The sequence below is a fragment of the Eretmochelys imbricata genome, chromosome 7 (genome assembly GCF_965152235.1).
Source record: "Eretmochelys imbricata isolate rEreImb1 chromosome 7, rEreImb1.hap1, whole genome shotgun sequence".
NCBI lineage: Eukaryota > Metazoa > Chordata > Testudines > Cheloniidae > Eretmochelys > Eretmochelys imbricata.
This window is the reverse complement of record NC_135578.1, coordinates 85,004,560-85,028,517: the sequence shown is the minus strand read 5'-3', so window position 1 is coordinate 85,028,517 and position 23,958 is coordinate 85,004,560. Positions and strand designations below refer to the sequence as shown.

At 41.8% G+C, this 23,958-nt stretch overlaps 1 protein-coding gene across 2 annotated transcripts; it reads right to left on the bottom strand.

The window, feature by feature from the left end:
- Positions 1 to 373: 373 nt before the first annotated feature.
- PPA1 (inorganic pyrophosphatase 1) lies at positions 374 to 23,127 on the bottom strand. Of its 2 annotated transcripts, XR_013346658.1 has the most exons (12): positions 22,973 to 23,127; positions 19,479 to 19,543; positions 14,728 to 14,781; positions 13,500 to 13,619; positions 12,007 to 12,093; positions 11,526 to 11,652; positions 10,327 to 10,454; positions 7,962 to 8,047; positions 6,187 to 6,256; positions 5,638 to 5,761; positions 4,821 to 4,860; positions 374 to 749 (listed from the first exon to the last, which is right to left on the bottom strand). XR_013346658.1 is itself a non-coding variant. In XM_077822011.1 (11 exons), exons 1-11 carry the CDS (start codon positions 23,034 to 23,036, stop codon positions 718 to 720), a joined length of 873 nt encoding a protein of 290 aa, XP_077678137.1. In that variant the 5' UTR covers positions 23,037 to 23,127; the 3' UTR covers positions 374 to 717. The 2 variants fall into 2 exon arrangements, 1 of the variants encoding a protein (XP_077678137.1); XM_077822011.1 differs by lacking the exon at positions 5,638 to 5,761.
- Between the last annotated feature and the right edge of the window lie 831 nt (positions 23,128 to 23,958).

The following is a 23,958-nucleotide window of genomic DNA, read 5'->3' as shown; positions in this document are numbered from 1 at the left end:
AACAGCACTTAGAGTTGATTAAATTTGTGTAAGTTAATATACTCAAGCAAAGGTTTCTGTGCTTTAAGGTCTTGCTGATGCACAGGAGTAGGTGGTTTGTAATTAAGAACTGCCATGGCAGTTGAGTACTGCTCACCTGAGTGTTTAGGTATATGCATTTTTCAACCAAGGCACCACATTTTTACAATCACTGAAATTAAGTGTCATGGTCCTTCCTCCACAGAATCCTTGTGCTGTGAAGCAAAAGATGAGCATATGCAGCCTTTGTCTCTTGATAGAAGAAATTTGTTTTTAAAGGCTTATTTGATTCAGAGTAGCTTTGTGTTTAGACAGAATACTGGCAGAGAAGAGGAGGAGACAGGAATCCACAGAATGAACTTCAACAAAATAATTTTATTTCTTACTAATGTACAGTGAACACCCATCAAGTATTCTATACACAATTGAGTTGAACAATTACTGTTGTGATGTACAAAGATACATATTAAGACACATGAAACTGCTCTTTTACAAAATGATTGCATTTAGTTCTCCACATGACTTTAGTACATCTTGAACATGCCACATTGGTAGATATGCAATTCTGTTATGATAAGTTATCTATAAGACAAGACTATTTTTTCCTCTGGAACTGTAAGCTAGTATTTCTCATTCCTTCCCCTACTTAGGGCTTCCTGGTAGGAGAAATGTAGGCATTTCAACATCCACCTTTAGGTCTTAGTTTTTCTGGTAATAGAACCACTTGTCCACTGTAGTCAGAAAAGGAAAAGAAAAAAAAAAAGGTTTAAACCCAGTTATTGTACATTTAGTTCAAGTTCTCCAGGACCCCACAGACCATTAATATTTCTGCAGAAGAGTTTGTGGACCCAATGTTATCTGCCTGTGGCTATTAGGGGTTACTTACCACTCAACTCTTTCAAACTTTACTAATTTCCTCAACCCCTGGGACTGTCAAATGTGATTTTGGAACTGCTCCTGCTCCCACTGCAGTCAGTGGAAGCTTTGCTATTAACTAGAATGGGAGCAAGACTCTTCTTTTTGGCATTTTATCAGTATTGCTAAGTAGAGAAGCAATTAGAATGGTAACAATACAGACTTAAAATTAACTAAGCCACACTGATGTTTGCAGTCCTTGTACTTAAATATTTTGCTATCTCAGATGCAATACATAAATTAATAATTTTGTAGTCAGGGATTACAGTAGCCTACAACCATGCTGATTTTATTTTTTAGTTCCATAATTCCCTAGCATCTGAGACATAAGAGTGTTGAGCAACTGTTCCCAGAGACTGAAGTCCTCCTCCCCTCCAGCCTTCCTACTACACTGAAATTAATGTTTTTACACAATAGTGCACTGCAAGCATTCTGCACAGGGTCTAAGGCAGTACTAAATACTTTAAAATTCCAGAAGAGTTCCTGACTAGCTGTGATAAATGAAGGGGGCGGGGGGGGGGAGGAGGAGAGGAGAGCAGCTCCCTGCGATGGGCACCCAGCTAGCCAGCTGTAAAATCCCTCCTGGTAGCTGTTCTTTACTTGATTTACCTGTAAAGGGTTAAAAAGTCCCCCAGGTAAAGCAAAAAGAAAAAAAGCGGGCATCTGACCAAAAGAGCTAATGGGAAGGATAGAACTTTTTAAAATTGGGAAAAGCTTAAATTAAGCACCCAAAATAGCTTTCTTGGGGGTTAGGTTAAAGGTTGCAAGCAAACAAAAGCATCTGAGGTTAGTACAGAGAAGTTCACAAGCCTTAAAAAATAAACAGAAATAAACCTAATTGCGGTCTTCCTAAACATTTCTAATTTACTTAAATATTTTGGTTGTTAAAAGTAGTTCTAGATATGATTTTAATATCTGGTTCAAACTTTACACAGCATTCCTGCTGCCCCATCTCTTCAGCCCAGAGAGAACAACAAAGGGAAAGTTACTTTCCCAATTTTAAAAAGTCCTAGCCTTCCCATTGACTCTTTTGGTCAGGTGCCCACTGTGACATTGCACCCCATAATGCTTTATAGAAATATGCTTATGAATGTAAATATGGCATAACTGGAATATGTTTTATGCTACATGTGCTATGTAACATCTCTGCAAAGGTTATGATCTACTGCAGGGATTGGCAACCTTTGGCATGCGGCCCATCAGGGAAAGCTGCTGGCGGGCCAGGACAGTTTGTTTAACCTGTAGTGTCCACAGGTTCAGCCAATTGCAGCTGGCCGCGGTTTGCCATTTCAGGCCAATGGGGGCTGCGGGAAGTGGCATGGCTGAGGGATGTGCTGGCCACTGCTTCCCGTAGCCCCATTGGCCTGGGGCTGCGAACCATGGCCAGTGGGAGCTGTGATCAGCTGAACCTGCGGACACTGCAGGTAAACAAACAGTCCCAGCCCACCAGTGGCTTTCCCTGGCGGGCCACGTGCCAAAAGTTGCCAATCCCTGATCTACTGAATATATTGATCCTATTTGTATGCATGTATCATTTTTGTATTTGAAGTTATAAATATTGGCTGTGTACTTGTTTGATTTTAAGTAGCCTCAGTGAAGCATTTGGTCAGCTTCTTGAGAAGACTATTCTCAGTAAGTGCCCAATCAAGAAACACTTAAGCTGACAAAAGCCTTTGATAGATGCCAATCCACATCTGAGCTTTCCTGGGAGCGTTCCTATAGAGAAGTCATGCATAGACATGTGACTTGTCCAGGTGACTCCAAAACTCCATCTTGTAGAGGGGATTCTATACGGGGGAGGAAGGGGTTTCCACCCACAAGAGAGAAACTATATAAAGCCCTGGGAGACCCCTCCATTTTGTCTTCAGCTGGCTCAAGAGGTAGCCTCCCCAGCCCCAAAAGATACCTGAGAGAAACTGGAACAAAGGATAATTACAGAGGTGTGAGTGATTGCTGGACCCAGAGTAGAAGGAGGCTAGTCTGTAAAAGAAGCTTACTGGAACATCTCTACGGGCGAGATTTCATCTGTAATCACTTTCTTACTGTATTAGGCTTAGACTTGTGTGTTTTATTTTATTTTGCTTGGTAATTCACTTTTTGTCTGTTATTACTTGGAACCACTTAAATCCTACTTTTTGTATTTAATAAAATCACTTTTTACTTATTAATTACCCCACAGTATGTATTAATACCTGGGGGGGCAAACAGCTGTGCATCTCTCTCTATCAGTGTTATAGAGGGAGAACAGTTTATGAGTTTACCCTGTATAAGCTTTGTTACTGTAAGCTTTATACAGGGTAAAATGGATTTATTTGGGATTTGGACCCCATTGGGAGTTGGGTATGTAAGTGCAAGAGACAGGAGCACTTCTTAAGCTGTTTTCGGTTAAGCCTGTAGCTTGTGGGGGGATGTGGTTCAGACCTGGGTCTGTGGCTGTAGCAGGCTAGCGTGCCTGGCACAACCAGGCAGGGCTCTGAAGTACCAAGCTAGCAGGGAAAACAGGCTCAAAGGTAGTCTACACACATCAGGTAGCAGTCCCAAGGGGGTTTCTGTGATCCAACCTATCACACCCACTTTTATTTTTCTTTATCTGGGGGACTATTTAACCATTTACAGGTAAAGCAACAGCTAACGAGGAATTTTACAGCTAACTGGCTGGCTGGGTGTCCATCAAAGGGAGTTACCCCCCTTCCCTCCCACACACACTTAATTTATCAAGCTAGCACTCTCTCCAAACTTAGTTAACAAGAAAGTTTAATCTGTGTTTCCCCTTCTTAAGCAAACTTCAAACTTGTTACTTTAGAACTTAATTACTACACTAGACTCTCCTTGGCAAGCCATTTTGATTACCCACTGATTAGACAATGGTGCAAAAAGGGCTCTTAGATTTCAATGAATCCTGAGCCATGGAGTTGGGAGCATTACCCCAAAAAGTTGTGTGGAGACTGATCCCTTTATGGGGTGAGGGGCTTCAAGATGGCAGCTCATTTCAGGCATTTCTCTTTATTACACAGTTATGATCCCACAACTCCTGAAGTAAGGGAATCTGTGAAAAGGTTTTAGTAACAGACTTACTCTAGGACTGCATTGGTGCTAGCAGCCTCAAGATTTTAAGGTTAGAGGCATGTTATAGCATCATATATAGAAAAAAGGATGGATGACCAAAGAATGCTTATTGTTGTGACAGCTGCTTCAGTAATGGCATCATCAATCATTTAACCTTTTAACCTTAACCTTACTAGGAATATCCAATTACAAGTTTAAAGATACAAGCATATTCAATGAGGCAAAAGCATTTTTAATGAACCTGTCAGACAGTAACAAATGCTTTAGAAACTGACTAGAGAGAGTATTGGTTTTCTGGCAACTTGTCTGGTTTTTGCTACTTACTTCTGGCTCCTGGGGGTATGAAATCAAGCCTCTCTTTTTTCAGCTCACTTATACATTGCACTATTAATAGATATGTTATCCTACTACTGTAAACTTTTCCCCCTTCACTTTTTTTGGCATAAAGTAGAGAGGTGTGGATTCTGCTGCATTCACTATGCTTTCAGTCCTCTGCATTGCTTTTCCTAAAGCTCAAGAAACCTGCTAATCCCAGTATTCCTTCCTCTCTCCTTGCTAAAGCTATTCAAACAGCAGTTAGAATGCTTGATGCTGCAGCATCTTCACATGTACAAAATTAGGAGTTGAGTGGAAAAGTTAGACATTTTTAAACAGTTACTTACAAAATCTAGAGTTCTAAACAAAGCTTTTAGTTTATTTCCAATGCTTTTAAAAAATGTTACCATACTTAAAATATTTGCAGTACATTTTTCCTATAGAATATCTCTTAACAAACGTTTCTTAAAGTCACTTTGGAATGAGACGTAGGTGTTAAGGCTTACCTTCAGGTGGTATTGTATTGGGAGTTCCACAGGGTGGTACCTGATAAATAAGACGTGTATTAATGGCTTATGACTATGGAATCTATTGAGGTACTGTTAAGATCTGGAGACTACTATGCTTCTTGGTGTTCCCAAAGCCCGCTCTTCACTAAACTAGATTTAAAATCCAGGCTATATAAATATGGAGAGAGATTCATACCAGCCAATACTGGAGAACTATAGGTGATTAAGAACACAGCTATATATTGTCAGTATTCTGTAAATCAGTACAGCTTCTAGATAATATGGAAGTAATCAAGCCAGCTATTTTTTGGTGGCATTCTGCACTAAGCATATCTACCTCTACAAAGGCAAGCAGATAATATTCTATTGTCTTTCTGCAGCCATAGCTATTTAATGTCCCAATACTGGATTCCAAAAAACAAGAGCAAAGGACATTAGTTTTGGATTCCAGGTTTAATATTTCCCAAGGAGTATTTGCTTTTCTAGTGATAAGACGAAAATATATTGTGGCTGGTGACAATTCCAGTCCACAACCTAATGAAGTGTTCTATCCTCAGAGTTTTACCACGTAATTCTGACACAGCTATAACATGACACTTTTAGAAAGCAGAGTAAGTTAAACAGGTTTATATCTTCATCTATTTATAAACTGGTCTCTGCTTCTGATAAGAATTATTTTAACATATTGAAAGGATTTGTTCATTACCTATCCATTCACACTTTTTTGCATCACTTCTATTAGAAATTGCCTAATATTGTGGTACTCCAGACTTACAGGTATAGCCAAATATTCTGAAGTGCTTGAATTCCTCACCCATTTAGAAGTTTTGATTAATGCAGTACACATTAGATGTCGGACAATGCATTTGACAGGAAATATTCTCAAGGAATCAGAAGGGAGTCCTTTGGAAGTCGTTCTGTCACAAATATCATGCATTCTGAGGGCAAAGGGTAGCCTATACTTTAAAAACTGAAGTTCATGTTATGTCTTAGCTATTCATTTTCAAAAAGTTCTTCAAACATTTTAACTTCAAGTCATTTACATGAGTTAATGATACAAAAACAAGTACTTTGCTCCAATTAAAACAGTGTTTCAAAAGAGATTCCATCCCCAGATGAGCTGGGCAAGAAGAAACTCTGAAAAAAGGGGTTTCAGTTTCTGTACACGCCTGCACCTCTGCTTACTAAAAGTTCATGCTTAGATTGGCCATCTAGAGTGATTTTAGCCAATACAACAAGTTGTTCCTACAGGGAAAAAAGTGTTTTTTTTAGTGTACCACCTAACCTCCTTTTGTCTTTTCTTTATAATCACCGACACCCGGTGCTTTAAAAAATAAAGATACCCAAATCTATTTGTACTTACTGCTTCCACAGTAGCTTTAGCAGATTCTTGACTAATACAAAAAGCGCTGTCTGACACAGTTGTATTTGCGCTAAAAGAGAAAGGTCAATCGTGAGAGCCAGGTTCTTTCCCCAAGAGTATTAGACAACAGCATTAATGGTATTAAGGTTACCAGTTTTAAAAAACACAGGCTGAAGGCTCAGTTTTTGAATGAGCTACAGAATAAGTTGCTAATACTAGAGTAACATAAGAACGGCCCTACTGGGTCAGACCAAGGGTCCACCTAGCCCAGTATCCTGTCCTCTGACAGTGACCAGTGCCAGGTGCCCCAGAGGGAATGAACAGAACAGGTAATCATCAAGTGATCCATCCTGTCGCTCATACCCGGCTTCTGTCAAACAGAGGCTAGGGACACCATTCCTGCCCATCCTGGCTAATAGCCATTGATGAACCTATCCTCCATGAATTTATCTAGTTCTTTTTTGAACCCTGTTATGGTCTTGGCCTTCACAACACCTGGCAAGGACTTCCACAGGTTGACTGTGGGTTGTGTGAAGAAATACTTGCTTTTGTTTGTTTTAAACCTGCTGACAATTTCATTTGGTGACCCCTAGTTCTTGTGTTATGAGAAGTAGTAAAAACACTTCCTTATCCACTTTCTCTGCACCAGTCATGATTTTATAGACCTCAATCATATCTCCCCTTAGCCGTCTCTTTTCCAAGCTGAAAAGTCCCAGTCTTAAAATCTCTCCTCATACAGAAGCTGCTCCATACCCCTAATAATTTTTGTTGCCCTTTTCTGAACCTTTTCCAATTCCAATATATCTTTTTTGAGATGGGGCAACCACCTCTGCACACAGTATTCAAGAGGTGGGCGTACCATGGATTTATATAGAGGCAACATGATATTTTCTGTCCTATTATCGATCCCTTTCTTAATTATTGCCAGCATTCTGGTCGCTTTTTGTCTGCTGCTGCACATTGAATGGATGTTTTCAGAGAACTATCCACAATGACTCTAAGATCTCTTTCTTGAGTGGTAACAGCTAATTTAGACCCCATCATTTTGTATGTATAGTTGGGATTATGCTTTCCAATGTGCATTACTTTGCATTTATCAACATTAAATTTCATCTGCCATTTTGTTGCCCTGTCACCCAGTTTTGAGAGATCCTTTTGTCGTCTGCCTGAGTCTTAACTATCTTTAGTAATTTTGTATCATCTGCAAATTTTGCCACCTCACTGTTTACCTCTTTTTCCAAATAATTTATGACTATGTTGACTAGGACTGGTCACAGAACAGACCCCTGGGGGTGACCACTATTTACCATTCATACCTACCCTTTGTTTCCTATCTTTTAAACCAGTTACCAATCCACGAGAGCACATTCCCTCTTATCCCGTGGCAGCTTGCTTTGTGTAAGAGCCTTTGGTGAGGGAGCTTGTCAAAGGCCTTCTGAAAATCTAAGTACACTATATCCACTGGATCCCCTTGGTCCACATGCTTGTTGACCCCCTCAAAAAATACTAGTAGATTGGTGAGGCGTGATTTCACTTTACTAAAACCAGGTTGACTCTTCCTCAACAAATTATGTTCATCTATATGACTGACAATATTGTTCTTTATTATAGTTTCAACCAGTTTGCCCGGTACTGAAGTCACACTTACAGGCTTGTAATTGCTGGGATCACCTTTGGGACCCTTTTTAAACCCCTAACACAGACTTCTATTAAGTACTCCCATTTGGTTAGAATTTTTAACAAAAAAGCAGTGTAACAGAAGAGTTGTAACCTACCAATTGATTTCTCCTCCATCTGTTTTTTTAGATATTAGAGCTGTCCAGTGTTCATGAGTGCTTTTGATTATGTTAATTGCAAAGTCCTAAAATTAAGAAGGATAAATTCCATATTACTGGCAAATACTCTAATGATCCCCCATTCTGTCAATTAGATAGGAACCAACAGAGTCTAATGTTTATGGTAGATATTTTAGAAGAGCAATTTTCTTGCTATAAACAGATTAAGTATCTCTACTATTATTTTGCCCTCTGTCACTATTAGTATTATAGTAGCAGCTTGAGCTGCTAAGTGAGATTAGGCCCCCTTTGTGCTGGGTACTCTACAGATTCCTAGTAAGACACAGTGCTTGCCCCAAACACCTTAACAGACAAAATGGGGGATTATAAAATTTCTCTTTCAAGATGGAATCAAGATGCTGAAGGAGACATAGTAAGTTTGTGGCACACAAAAGAACTGAACTCTGATCTCCTAAATCTCAGTCCAGTACCTTTACCATAAAACCATTTTCCTCTCTCACTAACAGAGTGTCTACGTTAGTGAAAGAGGTTGATGTCTGCTAACATGTGTTGGCTGATCCTGACCTAATCTCTATCCCAGGGGTGGCCAACCTGAGCCTGAAAACGAGCCAGAATTTACCAGTGCACATTGTCAAAGAGCCACAGTAATACATCAGCAGACCCCCATCAGCTCTGCCCCCGCTCCCAGCGCCTCCTGCCCACCAGCAGCCCCATCAATCAGCGCCTCCCCCTCCCTCCCTGCACCTCCCGATCAGCTGTTTCGAGGCATGCAGGAGTCTGGGGGGGGGTGGGAAGGGGAGGAGTGAAGGCATGGCAGGGGTGGGAAGGGGGGCAGGGCCTGTGGCAGAGCCAGGGGTTGAGCAGTGAGAACCCTCCAGCACCCTGGAAAGTTGGTGTCTGTAGCTCCAGTCCCGGAGTCGGTGCCTGTACAAGGAGCTGAATATTAACTTCTGAAGAGCCGCATGTGGCTCCAGAGCCACAGGTTGGCCACCCCTGCTCTATCCTCCTTCCCTAGTTTAAGCAAACTCTTAGATACAAAGTACTGAAACACCTAACCGAATGGGTGCGACAGAAAAAAAGAATAATAGCTATGTAGACTAGCCGTGACACTGATCAGTTTTTGGAACTATTTTCTGAATATTTAAAGGAAGGGGACATTTCCAATTCATTTTAGGCAAAAATTATGTTAACACTTTTTTCTTTTACACATTTAAATTCAAAATACTTTTTAGACTTATGTGTAGCCTGACACACACAAGAATCCTTTTCTAGCATATGATCCAGAAAGTGAAACTAGTAATGTAATGGTTATAGTCACAGCCAAGTGAAATGCTTAGTGAATATGGTTAAAAGATTATTTTTTTAAAATTCTTGTTTCGCTAGTTATAAATAATTGGAAAGAGAGCGATGCCATCAAAACAAAATCCTTACACCCTGAGGAAATCGGTGAGATTTTCAGAATATATGTAGAAGAGGTAAATCAGTTCCTTGGCTATAGCAAATTAGGACAACACGTCTGAAGGAGAAAGGTGTGTACACAAGTGCACCACCCAGTCTTCATGGGCTACCTGTGTGCTTTTGTCACCTACTAGGAGGCTCTAACAGGCCAAGATGGGGGGGGGAGGGGGAGGGGGGGAGAAGAGATCAGTGAGATAAAGGGAAGCACCAGTCATGCCCCCTTTGTTCTGGCTAAGCTCCACATGTCAACAGAAAGTCATTGGAGTTACTGTGCTGGTTCTATGCCAGAAGATCTTGTGTTCTGGAGTGATCCTCCTGTAGAGGGATACACCTATTTTATGTGTGGTTTCCAACAGCTGGGGGTGTTCAACAGCTGCATTGCACCTGAGGATGTAACCCTTAGTGTTTCTGCTAGCAAGCAAAATAAAGATGGGGTTGGGGAGAGCTAGAAGAGGAATACATCAGTGATTTCTATTACAGTAGATAAAATAAAGCTTAGTCAAGTGGCCTACGTTTTCAAGTGAAACTTCAGTTTTGCAGTCACACTAACATTTAAAACAAAAGGAGTACTTGTGGCACCTTAGAGACTAACCAATTTATTTGAGCATGAGCTTTCGTGAGCTACAGCTCACTTCATCGATGCATTCAATGTAGCTCACGAAAGCTCATGCTCAAATAAATTGGTTAGTCTCTAAGATGCCACAAGTACTCCTTTTCTTTTTGCGAATACAGACTAACACGGCCGCTACTCTGAAAACTAACATTTAAGTATGCAATATGTGCCTCACGCTTAATATATAGACTATTGTTCCTCAACTGTAATGTGCCTTTTGGACAATCAGATTGGTTTTACAGATTTACAATAATGAAGAGGTGGTTACATTACCTTGTCTTTAAATTCTCCATTAAATGCAAACTGGTTTTCTGGCTTCCCATCAGGTACTTTGTATCTTCTGAACCAGTCCACTGTAGCTTCTAGGTATCCAGGTTTTATCTTTCTGACATCATCAATATCTAACAGCAGGGGGAAAAAAAAACAAAAAACTCTTCTTTATCATGCAAATATGTGCAGTCTTAAACTAGTCTGTGCTATGCGTATAATATACTTTTGTCCAGACCACCTTGGAGTCTCGCACTACTGAGGAAGATAAGCATTATGATTGTTGGCTACAGTACAACACCTGAAACATCTCCTAAAGAGTGTATGCCTAGCTCTCATGAGAAGTCATTTGTTAGGGACAAGTTTGGCTAATGTACTATAAGTCAATTTTTAAGATAGAGGGTGGATTTTAGATATCTAAGAACAAGATTTACCTCCCTGCCCAAGTTTATGTCAAAAAGACAAGAAACAAGTTAATTTGAGACAGCAAGAAGTAGTCAGATTTGAGGCTGGTTGATCCTCAGAGTATATCCAACTGTCAAAAGCACAGAAGAGTTATTTTTCAAAGATAGGTTATTGATAACCTTTAATAGGTCGGATTAGCCCAAGTTATTTTACTGGAATCTTTTGATTTTCAGGGGAGAAGGGGCAGAAGGAATTTTGACCTTTAGTCAGGAGAAACTTGAGTGGAGAACTTAGGTGTGTTTTGTCAGACACCACATGCTCATTTAGCTGTATGGACCCGATCAAGCCAGCTGTTGCTCAGAGGTGCAAATTGTGCCTTGTGCCTGCGCCAGCAAAATCTTATGAGTGCTGTGTATACAATTCACCCTCAGTGGAGTTTCCACTATCACCTTCCCTCAGGGTTTTGGCTGCACAAGGGTAACCAGCTCCCACTGGAAGCTTCCAAGCGACCTCTACCAGCAGAGGTGCTAAAGGATTGTGCTGAACTAGTACACCCTTCTGCGGCTTAGGCCAGCACCACTTCTAGGAATATGTAGATCCCTTGGCACAAGAAGCAGGATGGGAGTGAAAAAGGGGGTTGGGTTCACCTTGCTCTGCCAAGGCCCTGTGCAGAAGCTGGCTAAAATCTAGCTCTAGGGATTTTAAATGCAGATTTTTCCAGCATGAAGGAACATTCTGTTCAAAACCCCTAGTTGGGTAAGTAAAAGGCCAAAACAATGCCTTCCTCCTGTGCTACTTACTGTTATAGCTGGCTGCTTCAGGGTCTTCAATATTGATTGCTATTACTTTCCAGTCTGTCTCCCCCTCATCAATCAGCGCTAGTGTGCCCAGAACTTTCACTTTAATTACTTCTCCTCTTGAGCATACCTAATTAAATAAAATTTATTAATTATTTCTACCAATGTGCTATGGGATGTGCAACATAAGACGAATTACAATTCAGTAAAAAGTTAACATTCAAAACAAGTTCAGTAAGAGGATCAATACAGAAGACTGAATGGCTGGAAACTAATGTAAATCACACCACTGGGTAGCCATTAACTTGAACTTTGACATGAATTTGGGGAATTAAGATTCATTACATTTCAGCACCAGAAGTCTCAGCATTAAGAGAAGCCAAGTTCTTAATAAAAGACCCAGAAGTTAGGTGGTCTCTGAAGTCAGTTAATTAACGGATTACAGTTCTAAGAAATAAACATCCTTTGTAAGATAGCACATTACCTTGCTTCCAATTTCACACACATCAATTGGATCATTATCTCCATAGTAGCCAGTATTTTCATCTTTATGTCCTGGATTCTCCCATGTCTACGTATGAGAAAGAGATTTTTAAACTAGATGAGAGCCCCAGAGATTCAAAATGTACATGAATGGATGGCTCTGAGTTTTTCATGCAGGCAGCAGTTTTCTAGTGAAGAAGCTTAATTAAGATGGAATGTTTCTCCATTGGGTTTCAGCAGGAAGAAAGTCAGTTTTGATTGCTGGTTAGGAAGTGTTCACTTTTTACATTTGTTTACACAGCCTGTTTACTTTGTCCATTTCCATTTGGTATTTCTAGATCAGGATAAGCTGCATGCTCACTTTTTCTGACTGTTCTTTTCAACTACTTCTCGTTATCAGAACTGATCTCACTTTCTCCTAGGTCAGAGGGGAGGATACCGAAAGTTAGCAGGATAATTAAAAGACAAAACAAGATCAGTGTTAAGATAGCCCTTTTACAATAAGGAACTTGTAGCAGCATTATTTACATATTTATGCTGGCAGGCAGGCAGCCAAATCTGTCCATCTTTGGTGGTGGAAAGTTTGTCTGAATTTAAGGGCAGTGTGTGGACAAAGTTCAGAGAAGGGTATGGAAGAGATCCATTCTGTACAGGTTGTCATACAATGTGTTTTGTTAGCTACAACATTAACTAAAAACCTAGCTTTTATTTATACGAGATAGAAAGTCTATTTCTAGAAAAGGCCAGGACTGTTCAAATTACAGATGTGAAGCCCAGCAGAATGCAAGTATTAATACTGTATCTTATCTAAAGTGATTTTAGTATATTTAGCCATAGGATCCTAAAGCATGTTCAAGTTATGTATACATTAATGACTCTCTTCGTGATTTTTCACTGTCTGTACACAACTGAATGTAGGGTCTCCTGACAGGCTGCTTTTAAGAAGAATTTGTCTGGGAAATCCAAGTCAGACCATTAGATGAAGCACCAGGGGTCTGAAACTTACACATGGGCACAGAATCACTCCTATCAGAGAGCACTTACCAAATGCCTAAAACATTCTTCTCATATAGCAACATTCTTCAGTGAAGACTATCCACCTACTACTAATTTCTGAAGACTGTTGTTCAACTGAATTGATAGGTGGTAGGGGTCATTGTAGCTTAACAGCTGGCATTTTATTACTGGTATAAAGCCAGTTTTATTCTACATCGGTATTTTACTGCAAGTTTATATTTTTGTTAGCTTGTTTACAACATGACTTGCATACTTACCTTCCTCTTGAGATTTCTGTCACTGTCACTACATATTTCCCCTCATTAGCATTTTCTATTTCAGTTTCAGTCTGAATAGATTCAGCCTGGTGTTTTGTTAGCATGGTAGCATTCACATTTTAAAAAAAAAAACACATAAATATGTTCAGGATGGTGTTTGTGTGGCTAATATCTAGTTTCCACCACAAGAAAAAGGTAAGATATATGTACAAAGCAATACCTGGGGGATAGCACCATAATTCCAGATATAGCCCTTGTGGGGAAATACATTAGCAACGTAACGCAGCTGTCCTTTCTTCACATCTTGTTTAATTGGGTTTAGAGGATCCTTTGTTGCAATCTGAAACAGACAAATGCAGTTACCTGCACATTTTTTACCTAACTAAAACGACGACCATTTAGTCACCTAGACCCCAGATGTTCAAAATTAGGAATCTGAATCTAATCTGAAAACCTATCAACACCCTTCAAAGTCAACAAAAGCTGTTAGATTCAGTACCTTTGAAAGTCTGGCCACACAGGCAAATGCCAAAATATGCCCAGAGGCTTTTTTTCTTTTTCATAGAAAGTCTTGGCCTGGGTTCTCCAGTAAAAATAAATACTATTGACATCATGGGTAAAATTTGCCTCTGGAAGAGTTGCTTAAAATGGTATCCAAACCAGTCCTATTTGGAATGAGCCCCTTACTTGGCGATTAAGATACATTACAAATTGTAGCTATTAGGATACAGGCTCACCCTCAGTGATCCAACTAGTCAGGGGCCAGAGGTAAAGGAAAGGCTACTCCCAAGGGAGGTATTCAGATAAGCTGGAATGTGGAAGCCCTCCAAAATATACAATTACTCTTAATACCCAAACCCATCCTTCTTAAATTATGCTTATATAGCCTGCAGCCATTCCAGTGCCCAAGTAGTATGGGCCAAACTAATCCCTTTCCTGGAGGAGGTCTCTTCCACTAGGCATCTGGGGCTTCAAGCAAGAGTCTTAAAGCTCCACCAACACCTGGGTCTTGGACTGAAGAAGACTACACCTCACATAAGAGTGATCCTGGCCTACTATTACAGTGTTCCTAGTTCATTTAGCAGTTAACTACAGTAGAACTATGATTTAATAAGTTTTCATAAAACTGTCCATACTCTGCAATTTTTTTATACAGCCAAGTGTGCTTTGCAACTGTTATATACCTAAACTGAGACATCAACACTGGTCAGAGCTTTTAAGTTTCATGATATTTTGCTTACTTTAGTATTAATACATAATAAAGCTAGTTACCAAAGTTTTACATTTAGGTCTGTTAACTTGGCTGTCTTCTGCTTGTTCCAGAGCAAAGTTGTACTACATTAGACTACTTTTTTCCTTTCAAAAAAGCCACACAGATTCAGCAGTGCCAGAGATTTAAGAACTAGAAGCAGCCAGACCTTCAGTTATGGATTTTATCTTCCACTTACCTCCATCTTTGCATTTGTCCATCGAGGTACTTCCACAACCATGTTGAACACATTCTGAAACAAGCAAGAAGCAGATCAGCAAAATCTCTCTGAAATGAGAAATACATCCCCATATTCTAAAGGAAGCGCAAACTAATCAAAAGCAGCAAGTTATTTAAAGTTCTAACACATTTTGCTGTGTCCAAGTGAGATAATTTTGTTGTATCTTGATAAAATCCAGCTGCTCAGTCAGTTAAGTATCAACAGTAAAGTGTTCAATATTCAGACTAAAGTTACTCCTCCATGCAAGCCCAGCATTAAGGCTATTTTATATTCTGACAGTAGGTTTTTTACACTGTTGGTGCAACATGCATCTTTTCAGCAACATAACTCCATGACACTAGTAGATCCTGAAATACCAGTTTTAAATTAAGTTTAATAAACATATAACAAGAAGTATCTCATGTGAGTTTCTAGTGAGAAACAAAATGGAGGCCAAAGAAAGCATAAGCAGATCCAGGACACTAAAAGGTTTCATTTTTCATTTGCAGGGTGAATATAATTGAGGCAGTTCTAAGAAAAAAATGCTTCTGATAGGCATTCTACATTGCAGAAATACAAACTCCACCCTGACTTAAAAAAAAACAACCAGAGATCTCCAAGATGTTCTGAAAATCATCCCTCCCCGTGTAAAGATGGCCCATCTATAGCTCAGGCATATTTAATGGAGTAGGTGCAAGGATTGTCAGGAAGTCAGTAGAATCTCAGAGTTATGAGTATGTTGGAAACGGACATTGTTCGTAACTCTGAACAAAACGTTATGGTTCTTTCAAAAGTTTACAACTGAATGTTGACTTAATATAGTTTTGAAACTTTCTATTATGCAAAAAAAATTCTGATTTAACCATCTTAATTTAAATGAAACAAGCACAGAAACTTTTTAAAACTTTTCCTTTAAAAAAAAGTTTAAACAGTACTGTATTTGCTTTTTTTTTTTTTTTTTTGGGGGGGGGGGGTGTCTTTCTTGCTACCTGATTACGTACTTCTGGTTCCAAATGAGGTGTGTGGTTGACCAGTCCGTTTGTAACTCTGAGGTTCTACTGTATAGAACTGTCTCTTGCAGTACTGAGACTATGGGTGCGACTTGGCACGAAACTTCCACCGAGATGAGAGTTAGACCAACACAGAGTACTTCTTCTGAAAGTCCCATACTAGAGTCATTTCTTCCTCCAGAGCTCAGAGCTTTTTTGTATTTTTTTTTTTTTTTTTAAAAGGCCTCCCCCACAACTAAGACTGGCTTATTTTTTCTCAAAGTGCTGAGTACCTGCAGCTCCTGGCTCCATATCAACCGTTGGTTCATCTAATCTTCAGGTTAAGCAGCATTAGTATTTCAAAACAGTTGTATCAGAGATGCTAAATCCCTTGCACCTGCATTTCACCAAAGTTGGATGACTAAAGGTTTGCAATCAGTGTTACATGTTCTCCAGTTTCAGTTTACTACACCTACTCTTTCAATGTTAGGGGCTCTTCTCTGTGGTTCAGAGCTCCACTAGTGTTTGTGCATTGCTCTACTAAGGAGGGAGAGAGAAAGATCCATTAGTGTGGAAAATGCAGTGGATCAGAACAAAGTAGGTAAGGTGTGATTGTTCAATCAGTGCTTAAGTGTATGGAAATAAACATAACTTTTGAAGGGAGGGAGAGGAGGTTGAAGGGTATTAGCTAAATTCAAGATAAGGCAACTTCTGGAAACTTGTGTATATGTAGAAGCTAGTTCATATTTGGGAAATTAAGTGGGTGAGTCTGACATGGTTTAGAAGGCATGATTAATACATTAAGATAATGTGACTCACATTTGAATACTAGGAGGACAAGAGCCCACATACAGATAGGTTTGGCACATCTCAAATCTTAGACTGAAAAATACTTCACAATCCTCTCAAGATCTTAAAAATACCAGGATTAAGAGCTAGAGACAGTGTCCAGACAAAGTAACGTAACCTTTTGCCCTAAGCTGGGCTCCTTAACAAAACAGCTACTGAACCAGCAGAGTAACCAGGAAAGCTCCCTGAGATAGCCATGCAATACAAAGAAAAGTAACACAGTCAACACTGCATTGTGTAGTTGTATACAATATTAATCACACTTGTTTCTCCCCAATGACTTTTGTACACACACCCCACAGACACTGATGTAGTGTGCTGCTTGTTTACCAATCTGAGATTAGCAGTTAACCGGTAATACTCCAAATCCTGAAGCCAATAGGCACTGCTCCAGACACCTTCCCACCCCCTCCGCTCCAATTTTTGTTTTTACCCAGTTCAAGAAAGACTGAGGAGAATAAGAGTATAACTTTTGTTGTATTTTATTAGTCTAAGTTACATTCCAGAAACGTGCTTTTGGAAGTTGGAAGTTTTGCACGAGTTGATGGGCAAGAAGATACTGCTCTCCACCACATTTGGCATATAGTGCTTTGTGAGTGGCCTTAACTTGAAAGTGTCTTCTCCTTACCACCCAGCTAACTGCTGCCCTTAACACCCTCCCCAAGTTATACATAAACTTACACACTACATAGGAGTTGGTCTTGAAAGTATCTTGGTTCTGCTCATATGAGGTCTTGCACACACTACTGGAAAATTAGAAGTTTTTGTTTCAGCCCATCTTCCCTTTATATCCATAACACCCCGGTCAATACATGAAATGCTTCCAAAATGTTTGTCTGTATCTACTTTAGTGGTATAATTCTGACAAGTCAGAAAAGATATTTTTACCAGGAGGGTTTACTGTAAAAAGCAAGAGCTAGCTAGCGGACCATGCACCTACCTGATCTTCTGGGCTCTTGCCTCTTCTCTTACCACCCTCAGAATTCAGTCATGCTAACCCTTTCCCTGCAAATGTGCACTACTTCCTCAAACCATATGTCAGAGGAAAATTTTCATGGAGAGGAAACCCATGGGCAGAACACAACAGTCCAAGGAGAGGTTGGGTAGCTTTCACTCGCTGTATTCACAACACAGGATGGCAGTTTCCCAGCTTCCCTTTATTAAACTTGAGGTTTTGATATCCATATGCTGTGGTCCAATGAAATAACAGGAGAACTGTCTTTCCTAGACTAAGGAAGGAGGAATGCAGAGGGTGCCAAAGACTAGTGCATAGATTTGAGCTTTTTATTTTAGCGTGTGCAACATCTTAACAGATAATTCATCTATTTTTTAAAACTCTACATTTTAATACTAGTAGCAAGTGGAAATGAAAATGGCATATGACCAGCCAGCTCTCTACAAAAAGTAGTTATTAAGGCAGCACAGACAACTCTACTCCCATCTATAGGTCCTCTTTGTAAGATTGAGCTCCACAAATAACTCTGCATAATAGGAGATTAGAAATAGTACCTGAGGAGGGAAGAGGAAAGAGTTTAAAAAAAGAGGGAGGGGGAAAGAGACATCCCTGTGACACAGATTTGTATTTGGAGCCAACATCTTGATCAAATACTGACATTGCGTAACTTGATACCATTTCACAATTTGTCAGAAATCATTTTGAAATGCTGAGTCCAGAAAAACCTTCAACTCTGCTACAGAGTTTGACCCATATTCAGCACTCCCATGGATGTCAGTGGAAGTACCACAGCAGTTCAAGGGGCTTTAGAGACTTTAAAAAAGGAAGCAGTTCTCCAGATGTAATGGAAGAGAGTCTTACACTACTCCCATCACCACAGCACAAGCTTTGCCAATTCTGAACTAGCACTATGTTTGGACAAAAGTACCAAAAGAGGTGATAAAAACCCTGGGAGGGGGAAGGAGGTGGGGGGGAAGTACACACAATGAAAAATTCCTTCCACACAGCATATCATTCCCAAGATCCTGAGCTGCTATTCAAAAATGGTGCAGTTGGGCCAGACCATGAAAGCAAGTTGGAACCACCATTTTAAGTTGCAGGAGCTGCCACAACCTTAAGGACTTGTTATGGCACCCATGGATCACAGAGAATGCAGGGATTCCCCAGCCACACTCCTCTCAGAGCAGGATAGTTTTACTGGAATGGCTCTGGGTAACCTGATGATCTCGCCATACACCGGGAGGTTACTTCAGTAGCTGGTTAAACTGGAATTACGACAGATCTTCATTTGGAAAGTGACACAAAGCAGCCCTAATGCAGCTAAGAATTTAGCCCCAGAACTAAGAAGCACTTCAGGACGCTGCAACGAAGACATACAACAATTTCAGTGGAGCTTTACATAAGGATTCTGCTCATGGTATTAGGGCCTAAGTCATCACTTTTCAAATTCTTCTACATTAGCATTCTTAGAAAAGTTTATAATTTTTATAGCTTTCATCCATGAAACCAATCATTGCATAGCTCTCATCCATGAAACCAACCATTTCCAGTTTATAAGACGAGTAACAATGTTATTTCACATGTCTAAGTTAATAAAGTTAGTTGCCTAAGTGGCTTGGCATCAGAAGTTATTTACTAGTTCCAAGGTACAGAAGACCTTATCATTCATTTTATGGCTAAGTTTGTACTGAATTTCCCTTAGCAGCAGAGAAAGTGCATGATGTAAGATTCCACCTAACCCAGTTTGCTCAGTTAGAGAAATTGCAGTTGCACTGTTTAGCCAGCGGCCAACTACTATCATAGTTTATGTTGCAGTTATTTACCACACAGATGCACTGAAAGGAGAAACCAATAGTATCTGGAGGGAAGAGATTTCTAATAGAAAAGTTCTCATAGTGGGAAGCTAAGAACCTGCTTAATATAGCCATATACATTACCTTGCCAGCAACTGGATATATTGGAATATCATGGAATGGTGAAATGTAGCGTCCTTTATCATTTTCTGAAAGAACAACATATTAAGCTAGTAAATAAAGATGCATTACTTAGCGCTAATGAAAATAATTTAACTATTATGGCTATAAAGTTGTCTTTATTCAAATGCCTAGCTTAGAAGATGTTGACCATGTCCTGAAATAGTAACAGGGAAACTAATGTCAGTGTTACTACAGGCAGGTCTACATTACATCCAGGATTGACGCTCTGAGATCGATCCACCGGCGGTCGATTTAGCGGGTCTAATGAAGACCCGCCAAAGCGACAGCAGATTGCCCTCCAGGCAACCCCTATACTCTACCCCGACAAGAAGAGTAAGGTAAGTCGATGGGAGAGTTTCTCCCATCGACCCCTCGCGGTGTAGACCCCGTAATAACTTGACCTAAGGTACACTGACTCCAGCTACATTATTCACATAGCTGGAGTTGCATAGCGTAGGTCAACTTACCGCAGTAGCGTAGACATAGCTTAGTTACAGTTCCATTGCTGCAACATAGGTCTTATAAAACTCCCCATGTTTCCTCCAGAAATACAGCTCAAGACTTATTAAAAAACAGCCATCACTTGTTTGCAGAGCTCACCTTAACATTTGCACAAATAATATTGTAAAGGATTTTTTGTTTTTAAATAGAGGGTTGTGAATACATGAAGGAAGTAACAAGACATACCTTCTCCAAGTAAGGCATGATTATGCTGCTGTGTCTATCTCCCTAATCTCAGCGCAGTTTAAAAGAACCAACAGATAGAAACATTCTATTTCAAACTCTAAGAAGAAGTTGATATCACAGGTGCATAATACCCTCAAGTAGTTAAACAAAGATCCCTGGGAATAATGGAAGTAGATTCTCTAATGTGTCACATTCTATGGGGGAAATGGCATGGGACAACCTCAAATGACACCTATGGAGGTGACTGTCAAGATTATAAAAATATTGATAATTGTCAAACACTGGCTGGAAGAAGGACAGCAAATTACATCCAGATCTTATAGGAAGTGGTCTAGATTCACTTTAAGACCACCACAAGGTTTAATTAGCTTGCAGATATAATTTGTCTTGGAGCTGTATCCTAAGAGCTCCCCTAATAACTACATACAGAAGCCTTGTTAAGAAGCAATACTTATACCCCTCCCAAGTGCTATAGATCACCCAGTAAATCAAAGTGGTTCCAATATGTATGGCACATGCAAAGGGCTTATTTGTTGAAGGCTGCCAGCTAGGTAAGGTTGGCTAACCTCATTCATGAGTTACAATCATCAGACATTTCCACCCCCTTCTAGCACTGCTGCACACATTTTCCAGGGAAGGGTGGGGGGGGAGGGGAAACATCCTCACCTGCGTACCAGGAATGAGTCTGAAGCTGTTTCCTGCCCCAGCTAGCAGATAACTGGACAGAGTATGAGTGGGAATGAAGCCAGAATCCTATGCTCAGCAAGCCCAGCACCCTTGCAGGATCTTTGCAAGACTATCCTGCCCAGGACTGCTAGTTACTAATTTAAAGCACAGTCAGCGTGCTCAGTGAAAGTCGCTATTATCTTTGATGTTCGATAAGTTGAAACAAAATGGTCTGCAAAACTACAAAAATAAAGAAGTAGTGAAGACCAGGACTGGGAAGTTCACTGTAGCCTGGTGTAGACATTCTGCTTTCTTCCACATTTTGGTACAGTTCATATTTAGAATTGCAGCTGATATTTAAAGCCACGATGGCAAGAGTGCTGCTGTTACAGCCTGCGTAGAACAGAACTTTGAGGGATCTGAGAATTAACAGTTTCAGTTTGTAGGTTTTCTGGTATTTTCTACAGACCTACTTACTTCAGCATAAATGAGTTACTTTGCTAGTTGCCCTCAAGAGAGTTGTTTGGTTCCCCCTCAATAAAGCAAGACTTTGGAAATCTGATCATTCCCAGCAGACAATGTGAAACAGACCGCTATTTCTCCTGTTGACTGAGCAATACTCATTTTAACTCCCCACCCCATTTTCTCTCCTGCTCCTACTCCATGAGTCGGAAAGCATGGAAAGATTCTGTTATTCATACCTGTGTATTACCAATTAGTATCACCCAGAGATTTTATAATGTAATGGACAGTGTCTGCTTTTTCTCTGTGGAATAAATTTCAAATCCTAGCAGGTCAATATTAGATATTAACTCTTCCTACTAAACAATACAGTACTAAATTATCACTTTCCTAGAAAGACTGTATTGGATACAAAATGTTTCATAATCTCAGTTAAGACAGCCATTAGGAGATTAGTCACTTAAACGGCTAAGTTAGAGAAGCCGGCTAGGATTCTTAGGCTATCTCCCTTCAGAAAATTGAGTTGGGAACATTGTATTAAGTCAAGCATTTTCTTCTGCTGAGGTGCAACAGAACAGGTCTATTATTTGTGGCCAGTTCAGTATCATGCCCTTTTACTCCTAAGGATGGAAAGCGAGCTACTAAGGAAGCCAAACAGACGATGCAATACTCAGAGAGCCAATTTTGTTCTATCCTTCAGTCCCAGCACAAGTTCTTACTTGAGAGCTATGACAAGTTAGGAGTGGATACAGTTGGGAACTACTTCTCTCTCTGTAATCAGGCAGAAGATTTAGGGGATGCAGGCAGAGCAAGTTGATGGCATTATCAGAGGTGTCAGTTTGACATGTCTGGTCAAAAATAAGAGGAAGAGTTAAGTCGCCACTTCACTGAGGGAACAACTAGGTCTTGTGGGCTTCAACGAAGGATTTTGAAGAGCTGATAGGTGCATGATGAACAGTCTCAAGGACGTGGTCCTACAAGCAGCTAGTTTCCCCTATGATCTTTCTGCTCTCCCATGCATTTAAATGTGGACGATACCTCCCTCCCTCCACATTTTCACCCCTTCTACGTTTAAAAAAAAAAAAAAAGCAGCATAGGAGTAGAAGATTGGCCCCGGGCGAGTTGACTTTGGCAGGGCTGCTGCTCGAGACACGTAGCCACGCTTTCGTTGCTTCCCCGCACGACAGGTGACCCCATTCCCACCAGCCCCTGCACCCGGCCAGCGCCAGGCGGAGCCCCGGGGCAGGGGGCCTCCTAGGCCAGCGCCCCAGGTTACCGCCCTAGACAGCCCGGCCAGGCTAAAGGCCGTTCCCCCGGGGACAGGGCTGGAAGGAGCAGGAAGCAGAGAAAAGCCCTTTACAGGATTATCTGGCGGCGGCAGCAGGCACCTTGGCCGGCCCCACCCGCGCCACGCTCAGACTTTAACCCGCTCGGCAGCCGGGCCGGCGAGGGGCGGGGGAGCCAAGGCAGCTCCGCACGGATCTGGTCAGCGGGGCCGGGCCCAGCCCTCCGGAGGCGAGGGGGCGACCTCAGGCCGGAGGCTGCCCCCAAGCCGGGCGCTATGCCGCCTGGCCTCCTCCGGGGCGGGATCCCATCGCCCGGGCACCCCGCGCGGAGCGGGGGGGCCGCCGCGCACTCACTGAAGAAGACCCGGTACTCCAGGCTGTTGGGGGTGGCGCGCTCCTCCAGGCTGTAGCTGGCCATGGTGCCACCGGCAGCGAACGAGACAAACTGACACACGCCGCACCGCCTCCTTCACCAGGGACGCTAGCACTGCCGGGCACAGCACTGCGCAGGCGCCGGGCCTCGCCCCCCTCTTGCGCCCCGCCCAGCCAGCCCTCAGGAACAGGATTGCGCAGGCGCATGGCCATGTGGCCCTCGGACGGCCTCAGTGCAGAGAACAACGCTGCGCAAGCGCATTCTCACGCCTCGCCTACTTCGAGATAGTGGCCCATTAGCGCACGAGTTGTGCGCATGCGCGCTCTTCTCGGCCTCGCTCGAGCGGGCTGTCAAGAGCACACGTGGCTTTCCCCGCAGTGGCCGGCCCGCTTTCTTTCCCCGGCCGGCGGCGCGGTCACCGAGGCTGGCTGCGTACAGAGAGTAAATCCCTACAGCGTAGCGACCGCTCCCCTCCGTCCCTGCCCTGGGACCTTCCCGCACCCCCTGCACCCCCAGCTGGTGCGGTGAGAGCTCCGCCTCCGTCTCCTTTCATCGCTGTGGGCAGGCCCCGCTCTGGAGGAGGGGCAGGAATATTTGGCACCCCGAAAAGGTGATTCCCCCTCCGGGGTCCAGGGGGCGCGTGCCGCTGCGTCCCAAAGCCCGCTGCATATTGACTAGTCTGGGGCTGCCTTTGGTCTGTAGTTCATGTGGATGTGCGGCCCGGCCCTGCCCCCAGAAGTCAGCGCAGTTGGGTTCTAGGGGATCCGGCTCAACCCTCTTCTAACTCTGCCCTCTCCATATCAGGGCCAAAGGGTTCGCGCAGGGCCCTGCAGCCCTTATGGCACAGGCATTGTCACAATAAACGTTAACAAAAGCCAGAAGAGCGATGTTTTATTTCTGTAACTCGTGGCCAGTGATACAGTAATGTCATTAATACCATTTTGTACAGCATGGAGAGAGTGGTTAC

What these genes read in the sequence shown, in the direction of transcription:
- PPA1 (XM_077822011.1), bottom strand. Translation starts at nt 23,036, where the DNA reads ATGGCCAGCTACAGCCTGGAGGAGCGCGCCACCCCCAACAGCCTGGAG. An exon ending in TGTGTGAAATTGGAAGCAAG is followed by an intron (nt 11,653 to 12,006) that starts GTAATGTGCTAT and finishes TTATTTAATTAG; the next exon opens with GTATGCTCAAGAGGAGAAGT. An exon ending in CTAAAGCTACTGTGGAAGCA is followed by an intron (nt 4,861 to 6,186) that starts GTAAGTACAAAT and finishes CTTATTTATCAG; the next exon opens with GTACCACCCTGTGGAACTCC.